The sequence below is a fragment of the Idiotropiscis lumnitzeri genome, chromosome 7 (assembly GCF_059441095.1).
Source record: "Idiotropiscis lumnitzeri isolate Australia: NSW breed Sydney's pygmy pipehorse chromosome 7, RoL_Ilum_1.0, whole genome shotgun sequence".
NCBI classification, from domain to species: domain Eukaryota; kingdom Metazoa; phylum Chordata; class Actinopteri; order Syngnathiformes; family Syngnathidae; genus Idiotropiscis; species Idiotropiscis lumnitzeri.
Window position 1 is genome coordinate 17,074,459 of NC_142397.1, and position 20,511 is coordinate 17,094,969.

The window sequence follows — 20,511 nt, forward strand, 5'->3', positions numbered from 1 at the left end:
CATTCTCGATGACGAGCTGTCGGTAGAGAACTGGTGATTTACACTACACAATGATGATTTATTCGCTCTGAGTATGAACATGTAAGCCCCGATCCCACTGAACAGTGAACATTTGTGAGTGTTTGGGAAGGTAGCGAATGTTGCGTTGTCATCAGGGTTCGCACAACGTCGCAAATGTTCGCCAGACGTTTTCCTGTACTTTTCTTGTCGATGCAGGCCTTTCACATACATTAAGAGCATTTTGATGCACTGTCATCAAGTCAATTCAGAGCCCGATTTGCTCATGCAGATATTGTTACCTCTGGCCTAACTTGCTGGCTACTTTAATGGAAAAAAAACAAACTCAAGAGTTCAGCATTTTCCGTTCTCCATTTGTGCTCTCTGCTTTGTAAATACTTTAAGGAAAACTGTACAGTATTTCTGAATTACTGATCCTGGTCTTATGTACCAGTCAGAAGATTTTGAATTGGGCCACAGCACTCTTTCAAGTTTTGGAACTGGGTTTGATTCGCAAATCCAGTCTGGTGTGTTACTTCAAACACAAAGACATTTAGTTTGCTTTCATGAACGAGAAGCAATGCTCTCAAAAGAGAAATTGTGGTGGACCGCCTTCTCACATTAAAATTTTCTCAACTTTAAGTTTCATTGAAAACAAAATAAAAGAAAAGCAGCTTGGAGAAAATATGCACTAACATGTAAGGAGCGCCAGACATTACAGTTGCGTTTTTAATTTGTTTTTAAATTTGCGGCCGCAATATCGATATAACATGGACACACAAGGCTAATGAAATCGATATAATGGCAGCAAATACTAATGGTGGGTTAAATTCCTCAGTGCCTGGTGTGCGTAAAGACAAGTATCTTTGAATAGTCTGTTTTCATCAATAGGCTGTAATGACAAATTGTCCTCAGGTGTGAATGGATGTTTGTGGCATCCTGTCCAGGGAGTACTCCACCTCTATTATCGTAGTCAACTGCGATCGGGGTCCGAATGAAGACATGCCCCTTTGCAAATGGATGGATAGAGGGTTCCTTCCTCAGGTGTACCTTATGAAGTGTCCAATGAATGAGACTTATCAGAAGGCAGGTCAATATGTTATCCCACATTTTAATTTGCATTGCAAGTTGTCATGCTGCCTTATGATGCTGGTGGCATATGGAAGTCCATATTTTGTTTACTCTAACGGAACACAAGGAAATGAGTTAATCATGACAGAACATGTGTTGTTGTCACATGACGACATGGTAGCCACAACTTCATATTTTACACTCTGAGAAAGTAGATGGTACAAATATAGCCAGCCTCACGCTTGCTGAGTAAGTGCCAGCGTCTGGTCAACAATCTTCCCTGCTGTCTGCCCGCCTTGGGTCCATTTAGCACTACTCTCTCACATCCACCTCCTTTCACTGCTTGCATGCACCCACCACTTTTAGTGGCATCATGCTGAGATGCTAAAAATTCGCAGGTTATGTGGCAGAAAGGCTCTTATAAGCACAGCAGGGAGGTCTAACACTTCTAGTTTTGTTACTGTTGAGTAAAAAATCTCCAGTCTGTGTCACCTGATCATCAGACTTGGCAAGTTGGTTGCAGTGTGGGGGAGGAAATTCAGAATTTGATGATGTTCATGAGCTACAGACTCCAGGTGAACATGGACTAAAAAAATCATAGAGGCCCTGAAAATGGAGTTAAAGCTATCCATCAATATTTCGAGTTCTTGTACTCATTGGGGTGACGGGAAAGCTGGAGCTTATTCCTACTTGATTTAAAGTGAGGTGGGGGGGGGGGCACACCCCCGGACACCAATCAATTGAGAAGATCCCTGTTCAAAATTTGCATTTGTAATTCTGTGATTTGCTCCCCTGAGCATTGATTACGGTTTGAAGTCTTTTGCGAGATTTGGGGACGATGCCCTTCATTTTATCAGGTGGTAAATGGAATGGGATCAAATTCATATTTATTATTTATATTGCACATTCATAAGTACAGAACAGTGAAATTTATTTAACAGTCACAACTTATCAAGAGTCAAAATCAAACCCCAAAAAAACAATGACCAACAGAGGGAGACAAAATGAAAAAATCCTGAACGGTTGCCAAATGGTGCCCAGATTTTCTTAGATGAAAAGTCCCAAACTTTGCTCCTATAAAGGAGAGGCACACTATGGGATTGGGAAAAAAAAAACAAAAAACCCAACGTGACAGCCACATGAATAGGAGACAAACGACGACGACGCAAACTTGCACATGTGGGGGGAGAAGGGGTATCGGCGTAATAGTATGTATATTATGTCAATTCAGTCACTTCACCAATAACTTTCAAAGGGCCAATAAAAATATTCCATAAAGTAGGCCATCTAGATCACACGTTTATTTTTCGTCCAGTCAAAACTGTTAAAATTTGTGGATGTAGTGAAATTTCAAACAGCACATATATTTAAAGTAAAACAACCACACAACTTAAAAAGATGCTTAGCGAGAGAAAAGGAGGTTTAAAATTAAGAGGAAAATATAGTTAAAAAAATTTACGTAATTTGCACAAACAGAAGAGTCTGAATTTCATTCTGTCTAGTGAAATTATAGACCAGGTTATTGTGTTGGCTTCAAACAATGTACACAGATATTAATTTAAAATTACATTTAAACATGATATATTCACAATATACAGAAGGAACTGGAATGGGAGACACTCATTGTTTAATTGTGCTGCTGATTTATACATATTTATTGTTATTGTTTGGTACCTGTGTTTTGTTATTTTTTGGTCCTTTGGATGATATTTGGATCTTCTTTAGGCAGATTTATAATGACGGAATATAGTTTTGTGACTAAAATTATTAGCCTCACTTTTTAAAGTAGAAAACTCTTGATTTCTCCATGGAACTGACCATGGACAACAAATATTTATTTGAGAAACAAATCGACCTCAAAGACAAACAAGAGCATGTTTGATATTTTAATGATGCAATGAGTTGTAAGAAATAAGGCCAAACATGAGAAATCCCAAACTATTAGCTCCCTGGCTGTTAACAGTCAATAGTGTACCCTTTCTGCGCCAACATTTTTTTTTAAAGTCAACCAATGCTTGCTCCAGTTTATGTAAGGTGTCATGCGCGTATCGGCCCGTGAAATGAGCTCCAGTGAATGTTCTCCATTCAACACCATCCTGTCTTTTAATAACATCATATCTATCACATCATTAGACTGGGAGATTCGACTTCCCAGCCCGCAGGTGGGTGGAATTCTGTGAACAAGTGAGTCACGACGCGGGCAGCTCCGGAGCTTTAAAAGGCAGACTTGATTGTCTTGATTATCTAACCAGAAATCCTCTTGGTAATGTGGGTTGTTATTACAAGATTTGTTGAGACAGCTTCTTGATATGATTATTGTCTGAGAATCTAAATGCAGCACGTAAAAAGATGTACAAAATATTTAAAAAAAATGTAAAAAAACAAAAAAAAAAACAGAGCAAAACAAGTCTCTGAGGTCGTATTTCATGTCCAATACATGTTGAGGCAGATTTTTGCTTTTGTTATGTAAATACTTTCTATTAAAACATTTATTAAAGCACATTAGATTCCACCAATGAATTTCATTCTCCCAAAATCCTTTATGACTCACTCATACTGTCTACACTCTACACTTAAGCTATCAATACATTTGTGTTCCTGTCTACCCGGTTATATTACATAAGTTCAGGACCAACATCAGCAGGTGACAGCCACTGAGCAAAGATTGACATTTTACAGCTAATGAAAACAAAGTGCAGCAACAAACTGAAATGGCAAAAAAAATTATGATTAATATAAAACTACATCTTCAACTATTACTAATGACAACAATACATAGCGCAATTGGTGAACAACTCATGAACATTTTTCTCACAGTAGAGAGGTTCTGGGTTTGAATCCTTGCTCCTTTTTTGCAGTTGCATGTTTTTCGTGTGCTTGCGCAGGTTTTCTCTAACTTCTCCAGTGTGCTGCTCACCCACTCAGAAGGGGTGCTCACTACCTGGGTTTGGTAAAGATGCAAATAAATGACTCCCATTAAAGAAAAATCTCCAAAATCATTCTCAATTCACGCGCTCTTAAAGTAGTCCTGCTATGGATTCATCCACCCATTTTCCACACAGTTCATCCTCCTCACAACGGGGGTGCTGGAGCTTACCCCAGCTGATTTGGAATGAGGAATGGGGTACATCCACGAGGGTTCATTAAAGATATAGATTGCGTTTTTATAGTTAGGTGGTGGTTTACTTTGTCGTCACTTTTCAACACTTGGGGCAGAGGGGCCGTGCATCAAGCTCTGTTGAACTGGGTGTCTTGTGTTGTTGCGTTAGGACGCTTTATACAAGCCTCAGCCGGGGCATAGTGTGTGACAAAAGGCCACACTTCAAAAATGTGCTTGTTAGGCTCATCGAATACTCTACATCAGGGGTGCTCACTCCTGTTCCTCGACGGCCGGTGACCTGCCTGTTTTTCATCTCTCCCTGCTGCAACACACCTGATTCAAATGATCAGATTTTCAGCAAGGTCTCCAGACACTAGATAATGATCATGATCAATTGAATCAGGTGTGCAACAGGGTGAAATGGAAACCAATTAGGACACCGGCCCTCGAGGAACAGGATTGAAGACCCCTCATTTAGATGTGTTTACATTCCCTGCGACTGGCTCTCAACCATGCAGAATACCCTGTCAATCACCCAAAGTCAATTGAAATAAGATCAGTTACCCAAGACTCTAATGAGGATGGAGAAATGGATGGATGATGATTAATAATAATGACAATATGTAGTGCCTTTCAAAGGGACTCACGGACGCCATTTGTGCTGTTGACACAAAGAATCAATAATGCGACAAACTAGAGCTGGGTGATATTTTTTTTTATCAAATTATAAATATCAGTAGAAAATGCCTTTGATAAAATGTTTGAAGAAAAAAAAAAAGAAAGCAAATCCCAATCACGAAATTGTGTCATTGGCATGGACATAGAAAATACATGGACGATGTGGCCATCTTATGTTGCCACTAATAATGACATCTTGTGTTATTATTTTGCTGATAACACTGTTTTAAGTGCACATTTCAGGCTTGGATCGCTGGATGGGGTAATGAAAGCCTCTCAAAGAACAAACTTCACTGTTGGCATCAACCATTTGGAGTATATTACCTCAGTCAGTGCTTGTTTTTACCTTGTTTGAGCAATTATGGTTCCTAGGATTCTTGAAAATATCCGTAACAATCAGTGTTACGGGCTTAACGACTCTGGTTAGCATTCAGTAAGTTCCCGATCAAAATACGGACAATCAGTAACAGTTGGCAGGCCCGGCATTAGATCTGCTTCAAAGATGGTGGTCAGCATAAAAACAAAAGTGTTTTAATCTCTTTGAATGAAGCGCAAGCATCACTTAGGTTAGATGTTATGTTATTCTGCATAAAAATGTATTGGTTTGGAAATAAAATTCTGCCAATCTAATTGAAATGTTCAATGCGATACTTTGTGCGATAAGAATAGAACAGCAATTCTACTAAGCAGAACATATTTGTGGCTCTATGATAAAAGTGAAAACAAAGAAATAGTTGCCCTCCATAATTTTACTTTATGTCTAAAGGTAATTTTCGACTGATAAAACGAGAGTCTTAGTGGCTGCATTTGTTTAAGTTTGTGAAAGCGATTCACTACGATATATTCTTGTAACGACATACATATAATGTGACGCAATCGCGGTAGATGAAATACGATGTCATTGTGTGTCAAAATTATAGAAAAATGCTGGATTTTTTGCCTGGATGTTCATTGTATTGAAGTTGTAACGGACGCTCATGTTAAACAGTTCATATGTCATGTCATGAGATGCCAGTTTAAGTTCTATTATTGTGCAAAGATAAGTGTTGAGTATGCTAAATACAAAACTATACGCTCAAAAGCACGTGTGTGGGCTTCCATTAATGCTGATGCATTTATTAGCCAATGCTTAAAGTCATAGTTGTCCACAATGTGTGTTATGGATTAAAGTGCTCTACTTATTTTCTTGGTCACCAGAAGAAAATCTAAATTGTTCTTCTCTAAGTCGTCAGTGGTTCAGAGTTCAGACAATCGTACGATAGTGGATTAAAACGGTTTATAGTGAGTAAATGATAAAACAGATTTTAAGAATGAGATGTAAACGCACTCCAGTTTAGTTATAGTTCACTCAAGTACAAGTTTGTTATTAAATAACCGATTTCTTTGTTCACGTAAAACATTGATGTTTGTGGATCAAACTGTATAGCCTGGGATTGTCACAGGTCATAATATAAATTGTTTTGATGCAATTTTGAAATAGTTAGTTTGCGACGATGCAATTTTGAAACGTGCATGGAGAACACTGTCTGACTGACGTTATTGTACTTTGACAGGTTTAAAGATTCGGGTGAATAACAATGAATACATTGCACGGCCCATCACTTTTGTCAGTGTAACACAGTCCCCATGTAATGTACAAAAGACCACAGAAGAAAATGCAGCACAGTGGAAAATAACTTTTAATTAATAAAACTTATTAATAAAACTCCTATGAAAAAAGGCAAACAACAAAAAAAAATCCTGTACATTTGACAATATCCAGTGTCTAAGACTCTTGATGGCTACTGGTGCAAACTACAGTTGCGACACAAAAAACAAACAAACAAAAAAAAAAACAGGCCTTAGGGGTTTTGTACATTTAGATATGGTTTATATACTCAGTGATGGATATTGCACGCAATACACATACAGAGGCAGACTCTTGGGGGTGCACCATACTGTATGCCAAAAAAAAAGAATTGTGCATATAAAACCTGCTAATAGAAAGGGAAAAAGTTGCACATTCATGAATAAAGTCGGCGAAAACAACTTTGCTTTTGGTTATTTCCTAGCAAGTCTAATTGTTTCCAGTTTCTTAATCAAAATAGATTGAGTTTGTAGGAACTATTTTTCTGGACTTGATTGAATTTTTTGGGAGGAATAAAAAAAAGCCATCTCATATTTATTTCTAAAATGTTCCAGTGTTTAAAAGGTCCGATTGGATTCATGTCAGCCATTCAAGAATAAGAACAAAAGGCTCACTTCCCTCAAATTGTAATGATTCTGGAATGAGGAGAGGAGGAATAAAGACATCCCCGAATAAAAAAATACAATCTTCCCACACAAATCAAGGACACTTTCAGCCCCACTGCCAAGCTGGACTTCCTGTTGGTGTGACAGTCATTTAAGGAATAAAGGAATGTTTTAAAGGACCCAAGGGGGAGTGGTTAGAGCAGGTGCCCATTAAGCACTGTCAAGTCCACCACACTGAATGCAGACGATCAGTCTGTGATGTGGATGCACCCTTGCCTTCAACGTATCTGGTGCTCTAGGAGCGGTTGTCTTTGGCAACATTGTGGGCCATCCAATTGACTTTGGTTGTCCAGCTCTCCCTCAGCGCCTCATCAAATTTCTGGCGGAACTGTTTTAGTGCCTCCTCGTCCGTTTTGCCCAGCGCCAAGGAATCCTGTGAGGCGGGGACCATGCACGACAAAGATAAGAGCGTCAGACATGGTCAAAATTTCAAAATTAGCATCCTCCAAATCCCGGATGTGGAACTCACAAACTAATCATGTTATAATTTTGAGTGAATTGATTTTACTAAGTAAAAAAAAAAAAGTGAACTAATTTTGGTTTCTTGTTCAACAGTTTTGTGGCAGCCTTGAACGGTTATTTTAATGAGAGAGAGAGCCCTTTGCACTGGGAAAAAAATACAGTGGATGGTTATTTTGTTGTTTGCTTCATACCTTTTGTTGTTGGGTTTGGATGGTGGATCTTGTAAACATGGACTGAAAAATTGTATTATCAGAATCAGAATGGGAATGCCCTTTATTGTCATTGTACTCAGTGTGCAACGCGATTAGTGAGCTCCCCGCTCCAGTTCAATACAACAATAATTTAATTAAATATATCAAAAATGAAATACAATTTTCATGTATGCGCATATGCACACATTTTGACCATATTCATAATAGCTTTTTTGTGACAAATCTGTTTCGGAAGTGTGTGGTCCTATGTGACCCCCCCCCCAACCGACAACTCTTGCTTACAAAAAAAGAACAGCATTATTGGCTTTGTGACAGAAACTGAGTCATTCCCATGTTCAACATGGAATATAACTGCACCACATCGGAAGGACAACACTGCCCCCTGCTGAGTTGTTAACGCATCTCCACACAACTTGGGGGGGAAAAAATTAACAGCACTGCTTTTGATCAGTTTGTGATTTGCATGTAATTCCAAACGTTTAAGTGATTAGCTTTCAAACCAAGATTTATTACAATTACTAGACTGACACTCATTAACATTATTGATACTTTCTTCATTTTGATTGGACAGTTTTGACATGGCAGCAAGGATAGTTTTGAAATTCAAGCACACAACTGTGTTTATCACCTTCAGGTACTGGATGTCTTTGACTGAAGTGAGCTCAGGCAGTCCAGCAGTAAGCATGAGGGCAAACAGAGTGATGAAGAGGTTCCCGTTCTTCCTCAAGATGAGATAGGCCTCCTCACAGTACTGACGGAAGCTGCCAAGACACAGTCACACACGTTGGAACTTCATTCACAACCGCAATTGACTGATATTAAAGTGGTTATGTTGGACCTGAGTTGAACATGTACTTGGAATGTCAGTTTGAGGTCATGAGCTATATGTTCAGCTTGATTCCTGGGACTGCATAAAAATAAAATGTGCATTACAATAATAATGCATATTCAAATATATACAAAGATTATTTCTTGGGTTAGGCCAAAGTATTCCATCTGGCAGGTTTTGGAGTAATATAACGAACGTGTTGAAAGCGTAGCAAGTTCACCGCAGAGTGTCTTCTGCCACCTACTGGTGGAACTGCATATTTATATATAGCAGTGATCTAGAGAGAATCAGTGATCCAGCAGGCAGGTGCCATTAATACCTATTTTTAAAACTGTTTGAAATTTATGATACACACACAACACTGTCACAATACAATTATTATATTTTTTTCCAAAAGCTTATAGACAGACTTATGAGTTGATAAAGCAAATAAAGTGGAACAGACCTGCCAAATTTTTCAGTGTAACCAGTTTTGCCCTGTTGTATGACATGGATGAAGTCGTGCGTGAGGATGAATGGCACACGCTCCCTCTTTATACCAAACTTTGACTTGAAGTTGCCCAGTATGTGACCAAAGTCTATGTGGAAGAGCTGGCGGGCAGAAACAAAAGCAGCGAGCTCCAGCTTTAACAAACTGCATTAAACACTGCATATTTATTGACTGGTCTTTGATGACATTGTACACTCAATGCTAATATATTCACTGCATTATTTTTCCAACCTGTCCCGTGCTGCGGACCATGATGTTGTCACTGTGGCGGTCCCCAATGCCGAGAACGTATGTGGCTACACAGTAGCCTGCACACGACAGGGTGAACTCCTCAATGGCCCGATCAAGAGCATCACTGTCAAAATGCAACAACAGCGTATAATTCAGAAAACGCACAGCCTATAAAAAGCACTAATTCGTCATCGTACCCGGAGTTCCGTTCTTTGAGCCAGTTGAGCAGAGCATCTTTGTTGAATGCAGCAGTGGCTGCTACATTGGAGCTGGTCAACTGGATGTTGGCAATTGTGTCAGCTGATGACACAACCTCAATCAGCCCTGCCCGGTCACCTGTAGCTAGGCAACCATATGGTACGATCCTGCATGATACGGGCAGAAAGAAGCAGGTTTTAGGATGCACATTTGTAAGATCACATGCAATCATAGAAATGATTAGCCAAATGTCCGTTTGACAGAGGTGTAGGGTGCAAATATAGGACAGCAGGGGCAGTCACAACTTATGTTTGCTTTACCACAGGATCATTAATGGCACACACCAATGTTATACCAAAATATGGAGTCTCGCATCAAGGATGACATAAGAGAGAGTGGACTGTGACTACGGCGGAGTTCGCACACAGTGTGACACATCCCAGGATTGTGTGCCACGGCAGGCTTCGGAGAAGAGCTAAATAATAGGGTCCATTTATTTTAAAGAAATATCTCAACAGGCTACAGCATGCTTCCCTTGATCACACTGGCCAACAGCAAATGTTAAGAGATGGATTTATTTGTCCCTTCATATGTATGCATTTTTGAAGCTGATTTAAAAAGTCTACTTCTTTAATAGCACATGAGGTTTTTCCATTTAATTTTTTGAAAGTTTATCATATATAAGCATGTGCAATAAGGATTTACCATGCCTAGTAATTTGTAGCAATGGATTTTCAAAATCCACCTATTTCTCACTCTAACCCTTAATTCAATCAGAATTAAAAAATACTATTAAATATATTACATATCATGCAGTTACGGTAAAAAAAAAAAAGTCTAATCAATGCCATAAAGTCATGTAAAGCAACCGAAATCCAGTCATAGAATTTATTGTAATCGTGTTTGTCTTGGATTGCTTGAACCCTTACTCCTTAGATTTCTGTGTTCCATTGACAGGGCACTGCTGAGCAAGTATGTTGAGTAAATATTTAAATAGGGTGAATCGGAACAGCACAGATGATGACATAAAACCATGACCACGGAAAATATTGAACATAGAGAAGCTATGTAATGGCAATAGGACAATAATCCATGTAGGTTTTCTACTGAGCTTTTCTAGATACTAAAAGAGGCTTTTCAGATATGCTAATGTAAACTCAAAATGCTGATCTGCTTTTATGCTGATGCTGATGGTGACAAATGCTGTTGGCTGCAATATGTAGGTGTCACCTTGCACAGTGTATCTCTTTGTAAAAGTGTCTACTGTAATCTGAAGAAACTTCCAAAACAAGTAAGTCTATGACGAAAGAGGACTTGAGAGAGAGTGGATTTGGTTCAGATGAACTCAAGAAGGTGCGTGCGTCTTTTGTCTTTGACTGCCTGTGTAAGTGTGCATGAAAGTTGAAAGTCACAAAAGCAGAGGTCAAACGAGTACGGGAGAGTTAAGTGCCTCTCCTGTTTTTGCGGCCAGCTACCAAAGAGCAGGAATAAACAAGCAGACAGACTCACCTGAGATCTAGATTTGCTTCCTTCCATAGCAAATCCATTAACCTCAAAATCTGCAGTGTCAACATATCTTGTCTTAGGTCTGGGGGCAGATGGGGTGAAATAAGAAAAACAATGACAGGAAATAAAGCGTGAAAATGGATCGTCGTAAAAAAAAACAAAAAAAACCTGCCCCCCCCCTCCTCAATTCTCTTACCATCCCCATTCTTGAAGATGATTCCCAAGGTGTCTCCAGCCAGCAGCTTGTTGTTGTAAACAATCCAAAGCGGCTTCATCTTGGAGTCCATGTAGCGACACTTTTCCACGCTGACATGTAAGGATTGAGTGTGTTAAAAAATGCACAATTTGACACTTTGAGCCACGGTCTTAGATTGTTCTCTCACTTCATGCCTGAGAGCAGGACGTTGGGATTGAGAGGAGAGTGCAGGTCAGAAAGAGTTTCCGAGTAGCCGCTCTGCCTCAGGCAAGTCATCATGGCCTCTTTGGTCAACATGGCCTCCTTTGTCTTACCCCGAGCATTCTTCATGGTTCCCAGCTTTATTAGCTCATTCACTGACTTTAGCTTACTCAGGGCTTCCACCTAGTTAGGAAATAGTCTAAATCAGTTCAGGTAAATCATGAATTTGTTGTCTTACGGTGACATCTTTACCAATCAGCATATGAATGCTAAGTATTTCAGAGGTAAGCGTTCTGTCAGTATTGAGGGAAGGTTTGTCAGTCCGTCACTGATTTACGCTTGTTTTAAGATGGTGATGAATGATCGGATACTGGGAAAAAAAAAATGACACACTAAGCACCGATGGACTTGAGTTTTTGTCCATCAGTGTAATCGTCACTAACCGCTTCAAGTCTGTCCCCTTTTGCTGACGACTGAGAGAAACACGCCACCTGCTGATTCAATAGATTGGCAATTAAGTGTATGTGAAATGTACATAAGTGTCCAGTATGTGTGTTTTAAAACTCTTTGGTTAGCCACCATATCATGTAGACGCAGTGATTTATAATGCACTGCATTTACCATTTTAATCACACTAGATTTTTCATCTGTTAGTCAATGATATGTTCTTAAAAAAAATGGTGGTGGGGTGGGGACGGACAGACGACAAATGGATTTACTGAAGGAAACACAGCTCAAATAATGATGACTGACCGAATAAGGATTTGGCTTGAAAAAAATGACGGACTGACGACGATGGACAGGTGCCCAGGTCCTGGACGGACGATGAATGACGACCTGACAAATTTTGTAAATTGCCAACCTCTGTGTATTTTAAATGACAAAACTTGGATTCTCACTGCTGAGACTGTCAAGCATGACACCATGAATATTCTCCTTAAACATAGAGCGTCAGCAAAATAATGACAATCCAGCACGTGTACTCTTCAAAACAGGAAGTGACTAATACATGACAGGGTAGAAGAGGAAGTAGGAGAACTTCCAAGGGACCCTCTGTCCGAGCAGTAGGGAGAACAAAGGTTAAAGGACATGGGAGTGACTTTATTGTCAATGTGACAGGCTATAAATACCATAAATCTAATGCAATCACGTTGACAACAGATTTCTTTTATTCGGTTCCACAGTCCTATCTTGTAAATTAATGATATTATCCTAAATAAATCATATTTTAGTCTTAATAATTTGATTAAATTGATTTTGTGTGAGGTGAGACGTTATTTTTTTTTACCTGTTTCTTCAGAACCTCAATATGAGGTATACTGCCTCTACAGTAGGCTTCGAGCATGAGGGCAAACTGAACTGAAACAGCAGGCATGTGGATTTCTGACCTATACGTGGCAGCAGAGAAAGTCTGATTAGCAAGTGGAAAATTGTGTTGCCACCTGTCTTTCAGATTCATGTTTAAAAAATTAGAAAAAAAAGGTATCTATTACAACAAAGAATGTCTCTCTTTTGAATGTAAACAAACAAACGCACCTTAAGTGCCAGAAGAGGAAGTGCCCTATCTTGCGATTTCCTTGGGCTCGCTCCAGCAGGAAGTGGGTAAGGGCGCAGTCATAATAGGGCTCATAGCGCAACACCTGCACCAACTGTAGCAAGTACTGTGACAGCTCTTCGTTACTTCAGAGGAACAAGAGGGAAGGAAAGAGTCAATGTTCAGTCAGATTTTTTCCAATTTGAGAGAAAAAAACAAGCACACACAAACATTAATTTAGAGCAAAGAATTGAAAATATTGACAAGAGTTAAGGAGGTGGAAGACAAGAGTCTGACATTCAAATGACTCGATATGGGACAATAATTATGCTTACCTCATATCATACAAGCAGCGTACAGCATACTCTCTGACATACTGATCTGGATAGTTAAAATCCAGAAGCTCCAGCGCGTCTCTTGGACACAATTTGGGCCAAATCTGAAGCAGCGCTTGCAGCTGAGCAGCACACATACACACGCACATGCACACGCACACACACACAAGATAAAAAAACACAATTATTTGGAAGTTATAAACACTTGCATATAGGCTAAGGACATTATTTTTTTTTATAAGAATTGATTGATTGATAGATTGCTTCAACTTGACTTCAAGTAAAATTTTATGTCTGTGGATCACAATATTATACTTTTTGTTTGCAGCTTCACTTTTTTAGTTCTCTCATCATAGTTCCATTGAATACATTCATTAATAGCACATTGGTATTATCTCGTGGAAAACACTCCCAAACACAATTCTAGTAGTTAGGCATGTGGTGTAGTGCTTTTCTCTTTTTTTTTCATGTTTTTGCAAACCTGGGCCATGTCCTCATGTTTGCTCCACTTTACGGAGAGCAGCAGCTTGGGCAGCGACTGAGGGAAAATTTCTCGGCAGTCGTAGCGTAGTGTCCAGATCAAGTCCTTCTCATTCTCACACAGCTGAGATAGAGGATCCCTCTCCATGATCTCCTTCAGCTCAATGTGGAACTTCTTACCTCCACGACCCTGAAGAAAATGAGGGAACAAAAAAGAAATTAGGCCGAAAGCTGATTGTAGTTACTGTATATACCCACTAGATGGCAGGCATGTATCAACATAACCTATTTTTCCAAGATTCTATCTAAAACAAAAAAACATTCCAAGGTAAAAACAGACAAACATTTTTTTTCACATTTTGCAATTACAGGTATTAAACTTGTTCAAACTATCAACACTTGCAGAGTTTTGCAGGTCACACACTAAACTCACTGATTGAGCATTGCAAAAGAAACAGCTGTATTTGGTATGAAATTCATATATTTAGAGCGACACCTCACATTGAGAAGTTACGTTCAGGCATGCCGAACACAGGATTATGAAATGGGCTGTCGACGCCCAGGCTTGGGATTCAGGTTGAGTGATACGTAATGCAGGAAAAAGAGCAAGTAATCGGAGTGCAGTTTTTTTTTTTTTTTCCTGTTACACGCTGACAGAAATAAACAAATGGTTTCAAAGTAAGAGTGACGCGTGTGAATAGCGGCAAGGGTCATATTTAATAGCATCATAACATGTGCAGCCTTATTTTGTCAATTGACTTTAGACATGCAAGTCTTAACATCAACTCACCACAGGTGCGCAGTCACTGGCTCTGGCAATCTCAGCAGCTTTTTCCAGGATCTATAAACAAGTATGAATAGACACACTCACCCACATATCAGAGAACCTCTAATAAGAAAGAGTGGTCATACCCCTTGAACATTTTCATTATATTGGGATTTAATAAGATCGACCAACACAAAGTAGCACAAATGATGAATACTTTTCAAAATTGTAAGCAAAATAAAAACCTGAGAAATTAAGTGTGTATTTGTCTTTTGGGGTAATTCTCTGCCAGCTTTGCACATCTAAAAAGTTTTGCCCATTCTTCTTAGACAAAAAAAACAAAACACTCAGCCAGAATGGCGGGAGATGGTCTGTAAGCAGTTATTTTCTAGTCTTGCCACAGATGCTCAATAGGATTTTGGCGGACTTTAACATGGCCATTCTAACGCATGAATATTCTTTGAGCTGAGATAAACTGAATTTGATCCGTTACTGTCTATAGGACCGGCTGATCTTTTAAATTTTATGTTCATTTTGTGATTGGGTGTTGGGTCTTAATTAGCAGATCCGATCAATGATGTCATTCATTGGCTCTGCAAAATGAGACATTACAGCCGCAATGTATTCCACATATACATTTACTTGCGACGGGCTGCCACCAATGAATTTAGGCAGACACTTATAGATTTTCGCGCGAGTGTCAATATGAAACTGTTGTCTTCATTTTCATTGCTGCACGGAGACAAATATTGTTTTGCGTTTTCTGTCATTTTTACTTGCTTGAATAAGTAAATACATACATTAAAATTCATAAATCTAATTTTTTGTGAAAGAGAATTTATTCTCAGGGAAAATTGCCCGGCCCTACTATATTGTTACTAGATATCAAGTCCTGTTTGTTTATTAACAAATAAATGTTTTATATTCAAAGCCAAGGGCTTGTTTTGTCCCCTCCTTTCCTTACTTGGGCCCTTGCAAAGATTGCTAAACATTGAAAAAAATCTTTGAGAATACATCTGTTGATGCTCAGTCATATTACTAATTACGGTGGGAGATTTCTGAAGGGAACTGTTTACATTGGCTTCTATTTTGGGATATCAGTATGCTGAATACAATTGCACACCATACTTGTGAGATTTATATCGCATACATTTTTTAGAAAAACTATAATTTTAGTTCCACTTCACTTTTGTGTGGTACTTTGTGTGTGTGTGTCTAGCACATAAAATCCCAACCAAACACACTCAGGTTTATGATTTTAAGGATATAAAATGTGAATAAGTTCAAGTGTTATGAATACTTTTTCAAGGCATTGTGTGTACCAAATGATCATAGGTGCAATTGCTTACTGTGGTCTGACCTTGTCAAAGGGAGGGAAAACGATGGGGTGCGGTGAGTATTCTGGGAAATTGATGTGCAGGGCTGTGGCGTTTTCAGTGTATGGATTGGTCTGAATAGTTCCTATGGGGTTCAGCATCTCTTCAAGTTCATCTTCCCAAAACAAAATAAAACAATTCATTGGTCAATTACTGAACATGCTTGAGTAACTTAGCTTTTCATTTCAATAAAATGTCAAGTAAACAAGTAAATGAGTTGTTGAGCTCCATACCAGGAAATGAAGACCAGCAGTGAAGGATGATATCTCCCATCTTTAGCTGACCTTTGTAGTCAAACACCATTGTGTTAACCCAAGCTATGGGGTAGTGCTACAACACCAAGAGACACAATTTATGAGTGCCAAGGGGAGGGTAAAAGTTGCAACCTTTGTGAACCTGTTGGCTTCTTACCACTTTCCCTGCTTTGCGAATGGTCTGGTATTTGTTTGGATGGGAATTTTTGGTAGATTTCTGCTTCTTGACCTTATCCATGACAGCATAGATGGCAAAGCAGAGGCGTGTCATCCGTGGCAAGTCACAAACCGGGATGTCAAACTCTAATGTGCTGTCTTTCCATGTGTGCTCTGAACGGCCGTTGCTCTCACTGCTCACGGCCGGTTTGCATAGCAGCTCTGTTCCGTGAAAAAGCCCAGCCCTGACCTGGACCTGGCCACCATCACAAACAAATACTGTTTGGTTTATTAAAGGCTGGCACTAAATATAAATAATCTGCTTTATAGATGGTTATTATTGTGGCAAGATACACAAACGTAAAACAAGTTAAACTTAATATTATGTTTTTTTTTAAGGTAGTGAAAATGTAAATTACTGTTACAGATGTGAGTTTACCTTAGCAGTCTCTTCTGCATTCACCTTGCTGCCTTTCAATAGAACTATCTTAAATGGGCGTGGCACGTCCCACACACAAGTCTGGGCTTGCTGTCGGAAGTGAAAAATAACATGAATGCAGCATCACAATATACTGTCATACATATGCATACATTCATTTTTGATACATGCATAATGTGTGTATGTGCGTGGTGCAGGGGCATCGAATGATGTCAAATATCAAGTGAATTATATTTCCACAACTGCAATAATAACCACTGTGTGTTAGGTGCTGATTTGAATAGATAGAACTTTTTTTTCAAGTCACACCAGCCCTCTTCGAACTAAAAACAGGAACATTTTACTAGAATACCCTAGGAAGTTGTTGGTGTGTTGTTTTTCAGGAGGTGATGAGGAAGTCTCGAATTGGGATGTGGAGAAAAAGCTAATATTGGTTTTGCATGACTTTTGTCTATGGAATTATACATGTTCTCCCTATGTTTGCAGGGGTTGCGTCTGAGTACTCAGGTTCCAAAACATGCATGCAAGAGGCCTCTCCACACCAATCTGCCGTTGGAAAGTCGGTCCACGCCGTCTGTTTGGTGTAGGACAGCACGTCATAAAGTCTGAGCTGTTGTTGGGGCATCTGGGGGGCGTGTTTTACAGATTCAACGTGTCGGGCTGTCGGGTTAAATGAGCACTGTGATTGGATGTTAGCCAGCAAATCAGTGTCCTGGACAAAAACGGCAAGTGACAAAAGCGGAAAAACTGTGAAAATTTAAGCTATCTCTCAAGAACTAAGTAAAACTTTGCTCATTTTCACATCTTTTTTATGAAAATAATGGCTGGCTGGAGAGAAGAGCGCAAAGATGAAGTAATCATTCGCATTCAAGAAAGACCGCTGTTATTCGACATCACCGCCATAGGCTACGCATTGACTTTTGCTGCCGATGGCATGGAGGGGAACTTTTTCTCAGGCATGCGCAGAAGGCCCGGAGTAGTTGGCGACTGTCGACTTTTGCAGTGAGTATTTCTGTCATTTTCCGGTCCAACATGCCGACTTCTAGATCGATGCGTCAGTGGACCACAACGGCCAACATCAGATTGGTAAGTAGTGGCCATTAAGTTAAATGGGGACTGTACATTTTCCACAAGTTTGAATGCAGATGTGATGTGAGGTTGTCTGTCTTATGAAGTCGAGAATTGACCGGAAGTGTCAGCTGGGAGAGGCTCCAGCTCACCTCTTAACACTAAACAGGCTAACTGACAAAAAATGAAAAAGAAAATAAAGGAACAGGATTAATTTACAAAAATGGAGAACTCAGAGATGTAGCAACAAACTGGTGAAAGATGCAAAGTCAGACAGTGACACATTCAACTTGAATTTAAATTTTTTTTTAATTTTTTGTATATATATATATATATATATATATATATATATATATATACATATATACATATATACATATATATATATACATATATACATATGTATATATATATATATGCCAAGATAAAAACTGAATAAAATTAGTGTGATAATTTAAATGATAAATTACTATATAATATAAATTAGTTTTGTGATTTTTTTTCCCATCTCGCTCATGACAATGAATGATGTTTGAAAAACACTGTAAGCCTACCCACAATAAGAATAATGAGAACACTATTAATAATAAATAACCATGATACCATTTATCCTGTTATGGGTCTAGGGAAAAAGGCAGCCAATCTAAGCTGCCTTGGGGTAAGAGGATAAATTGATTACCAATCAATCACAGGCCGGACTTAATGGGGCACCGACAGGTAATAAACTGTGCTCTATTAAGGACTATTTTTTTTAAATCCCAAAAAGTTAAACAATACATCTGTTTCTTTACTTGAAAATTGTCTAGGTTGTAAATTTATTTTTTTGCTGATTCCAAATAGTGCCCAATGAAGAGCTAAAATAAAAACATAATCATTATTGCGGTTGTAGTTTGCATCGGTGGAAAACTGTATTGCATCATAATGTGTTTCTAATGACCTTTTTTTAGCTACATGAGAGAAAAGCACATTGCTGACTCACCATGGGAACCCTCCTTTTGGGAGGTAGCGGCAAAGGTGGGTTGGAGGACTTGCGACTGACTACTGCTCCAATAGCAGTAATTTCCTTTTCAAACATTGCCTTGACTGTGCTGGAGGAAACCAGGGTAAGGTGTGGCGACTCCTTCGCCTGCATGCATGTGCGTATATACTACACACAAGACAGTATACAGTCAAGGTGTAAATAGGTTTTCTTTACAATTGACCAATGACAATGGAATACGCATATATCTGAGAGACTATAAAAGCCCTGCTTACTTAGAAATAATAAGCAAACTAGTAATCCTCATCAACAACCAGCAATTTAAAAACCATTAGCCATAAGACAACAAAATGCACGCACTGACCTTGTATTCGCAGAGAGCATGGTCTCCAGAGAGGAACTCCATGCAATGGCTGACTCGAAGTACGTACTGTCCTCTCCATGCCTCCTCATCATGCCCATGAGTGGTCAACCACTTCCGCACAGCCAGTTCCATCAGCTCGGAAGTGTTGCAGCATGCAGGCACTTTCAGACTGGCAGAATCCTTCAGGTGGAAAAAAAATTATATATCACAGCATTTATCATTTTAACACTCAACTTGTACATTCTGACACAATGTGAAATATTCTGCATATTGTAAATGTTTCATTTTATGGAACTACTGAAGGTATGGCATGCAAACAGAGGCATTTACTACAATCATAAGTCATTGACTTTACACATGTGATGACACAAATGTGTTTGTTGCAGAATCAACTGAGACGGAAGGGTCAATATGTTCTGAATGAAACGGGGAGGCTTAGTGTTGTATTCCATTTATAGCTTAGTACTGACCCGTTTCCTGAGATGGTATTATAATTTCCTGGCGATACAATAGAATTGCATTAATAAATTAACATACCACCAAATTCCGCAAGCTCCAATGACAATGCCGACATACCAACATAAAGAGAGACCAGAGGGTACACGGGCATGGCTAACAACTGAATAAGCCTCAAGAAGTCACTAAAGGGAGGCTCACCAATGAACAGTGACCAGACTCACTTTATAACAATACCACACTTCCTGCCCATATTATAGCTTATTGTGGCTGACCTTCCAAATAAGACTTCCTGCCAATATGCACTTGAGTGCAGATGGCCTATTCTTGTGTAAGACATTACTGTAAAGCACAAAGTCTTGAGGATTGCCATCATGATTATGAAAAACAAAATGTGTCCAACGGAAGGACACTTCAAGAAAACACATGCACGGTTTCAGTCCATTGACCTCCCTGTCAAATTCTGTGACAATGGCATCATTATGATGTTAGTTCTGACCCATTTTGCCTTGTCACATGACTTACATGTTTTTGTTCTGTCATAAGATGGCTTTGAGCAGAAAAAGTTTAGATAATTTTTAACAAATGTTCTTGCTTTTGCATCAATTGTCTTGTGACGCAGTAATGGTTATTTTTTTTTTCTTTTATTCTGATGTTAAGATGAAGAATGACCTGTTGGCAACAATATGTTGAAGTCCGCTGACTGGAGTACACGAGATGGTATTGTACCAAACCAAAAAACATGCCAAAAAGAAGGAACATAAAAAGTTGCCTGTTTTCCATCGTTGTTCTTTGTTCCTTATTAGTTTGCCACGTTATGCCACACAACAAAAAAGACGCA

At 39.1% G+C, this 20,511-nt stretch overlaps 1 protein-coding gene across 1 annotated transcript in view; it reads right to left on the minus strand.

The window, feature by feature from the left end:
* Positions 1–6,502: 6,502 nt before the first annotated feature.
* pik3cb (phosphatidylinositol-4,5-bisphosphate 3-kinase, catalytic subunit beta) overlaps positions 6,503–20,511 on the minus strand; it is a 55,056-nt gene continuing 41,047 nt past the window's right edge. Inside the window, exons 6-24 of the mRNA XM_088300787.1 lie at positions 19,215–19,394; positions 18,851–19,018; positions 16,804–16,893; positions 16,366–16,620; positions 16,188–16,284; positions 15,939–16,069; positions 14,603–14,653; positions 13,814–14,002; positions 13,333–13,454; positions 13,000–13,143; positions 12,752–12,851; positions 11,450–11,646; positions 11,263–11,372; positions 11,070–11,148; positions 9,560–9,727; positions 9,363–9,486; positions 9,087–9,232; positions 8,441–8,573; positions 6,503–7,511 (exon numbers count right to left, since the gene is read on the minus strand). Coding sequence (XP_088156913.1) covers positions 7,374–7,511; positions 8,441–8,573; positions 9,087–9,232; positions 9,363–9,486; positions 9,560–9,727; positions 11,070–11,148; positions 11,263–11,372; positions 11,450–11,646; positions 12,752–12,851; positions 13,000–13,143; positions 13,333–13,454; positions 13,814–14,002; positions 14,603–14,653; positions 15,939–16,069; positions 16,188–16,284; positions 16,366–16,620; positions 16,804–16,893; positions 18,851–19,018; positions 19,215–19,394 — 2,622 coding nt within the window. The 3' untranslated portion in view covers positions 6,503–7,373. The remainder of the gene's footprint in view (positions 7,512–8,440; positions 8,574–9,086; positions 9,233–9,362; positions 9,487–9,559; positions 9,728–11,069; positions 11,149–11,262; positions 11,373–11,449; positions 11,647–12,751; positions 12,852–12,999; positions 13,144–13,332; positions 13,455–13,813; positions 14,003–14,602; positions 14,654–15,938; positions 16,070–16,187; positions 16,285–16,365; positions 16,621–16,803; positions 16,894–18,850; positions 19,019–19,214; positions 19,395–20,511) is intronic.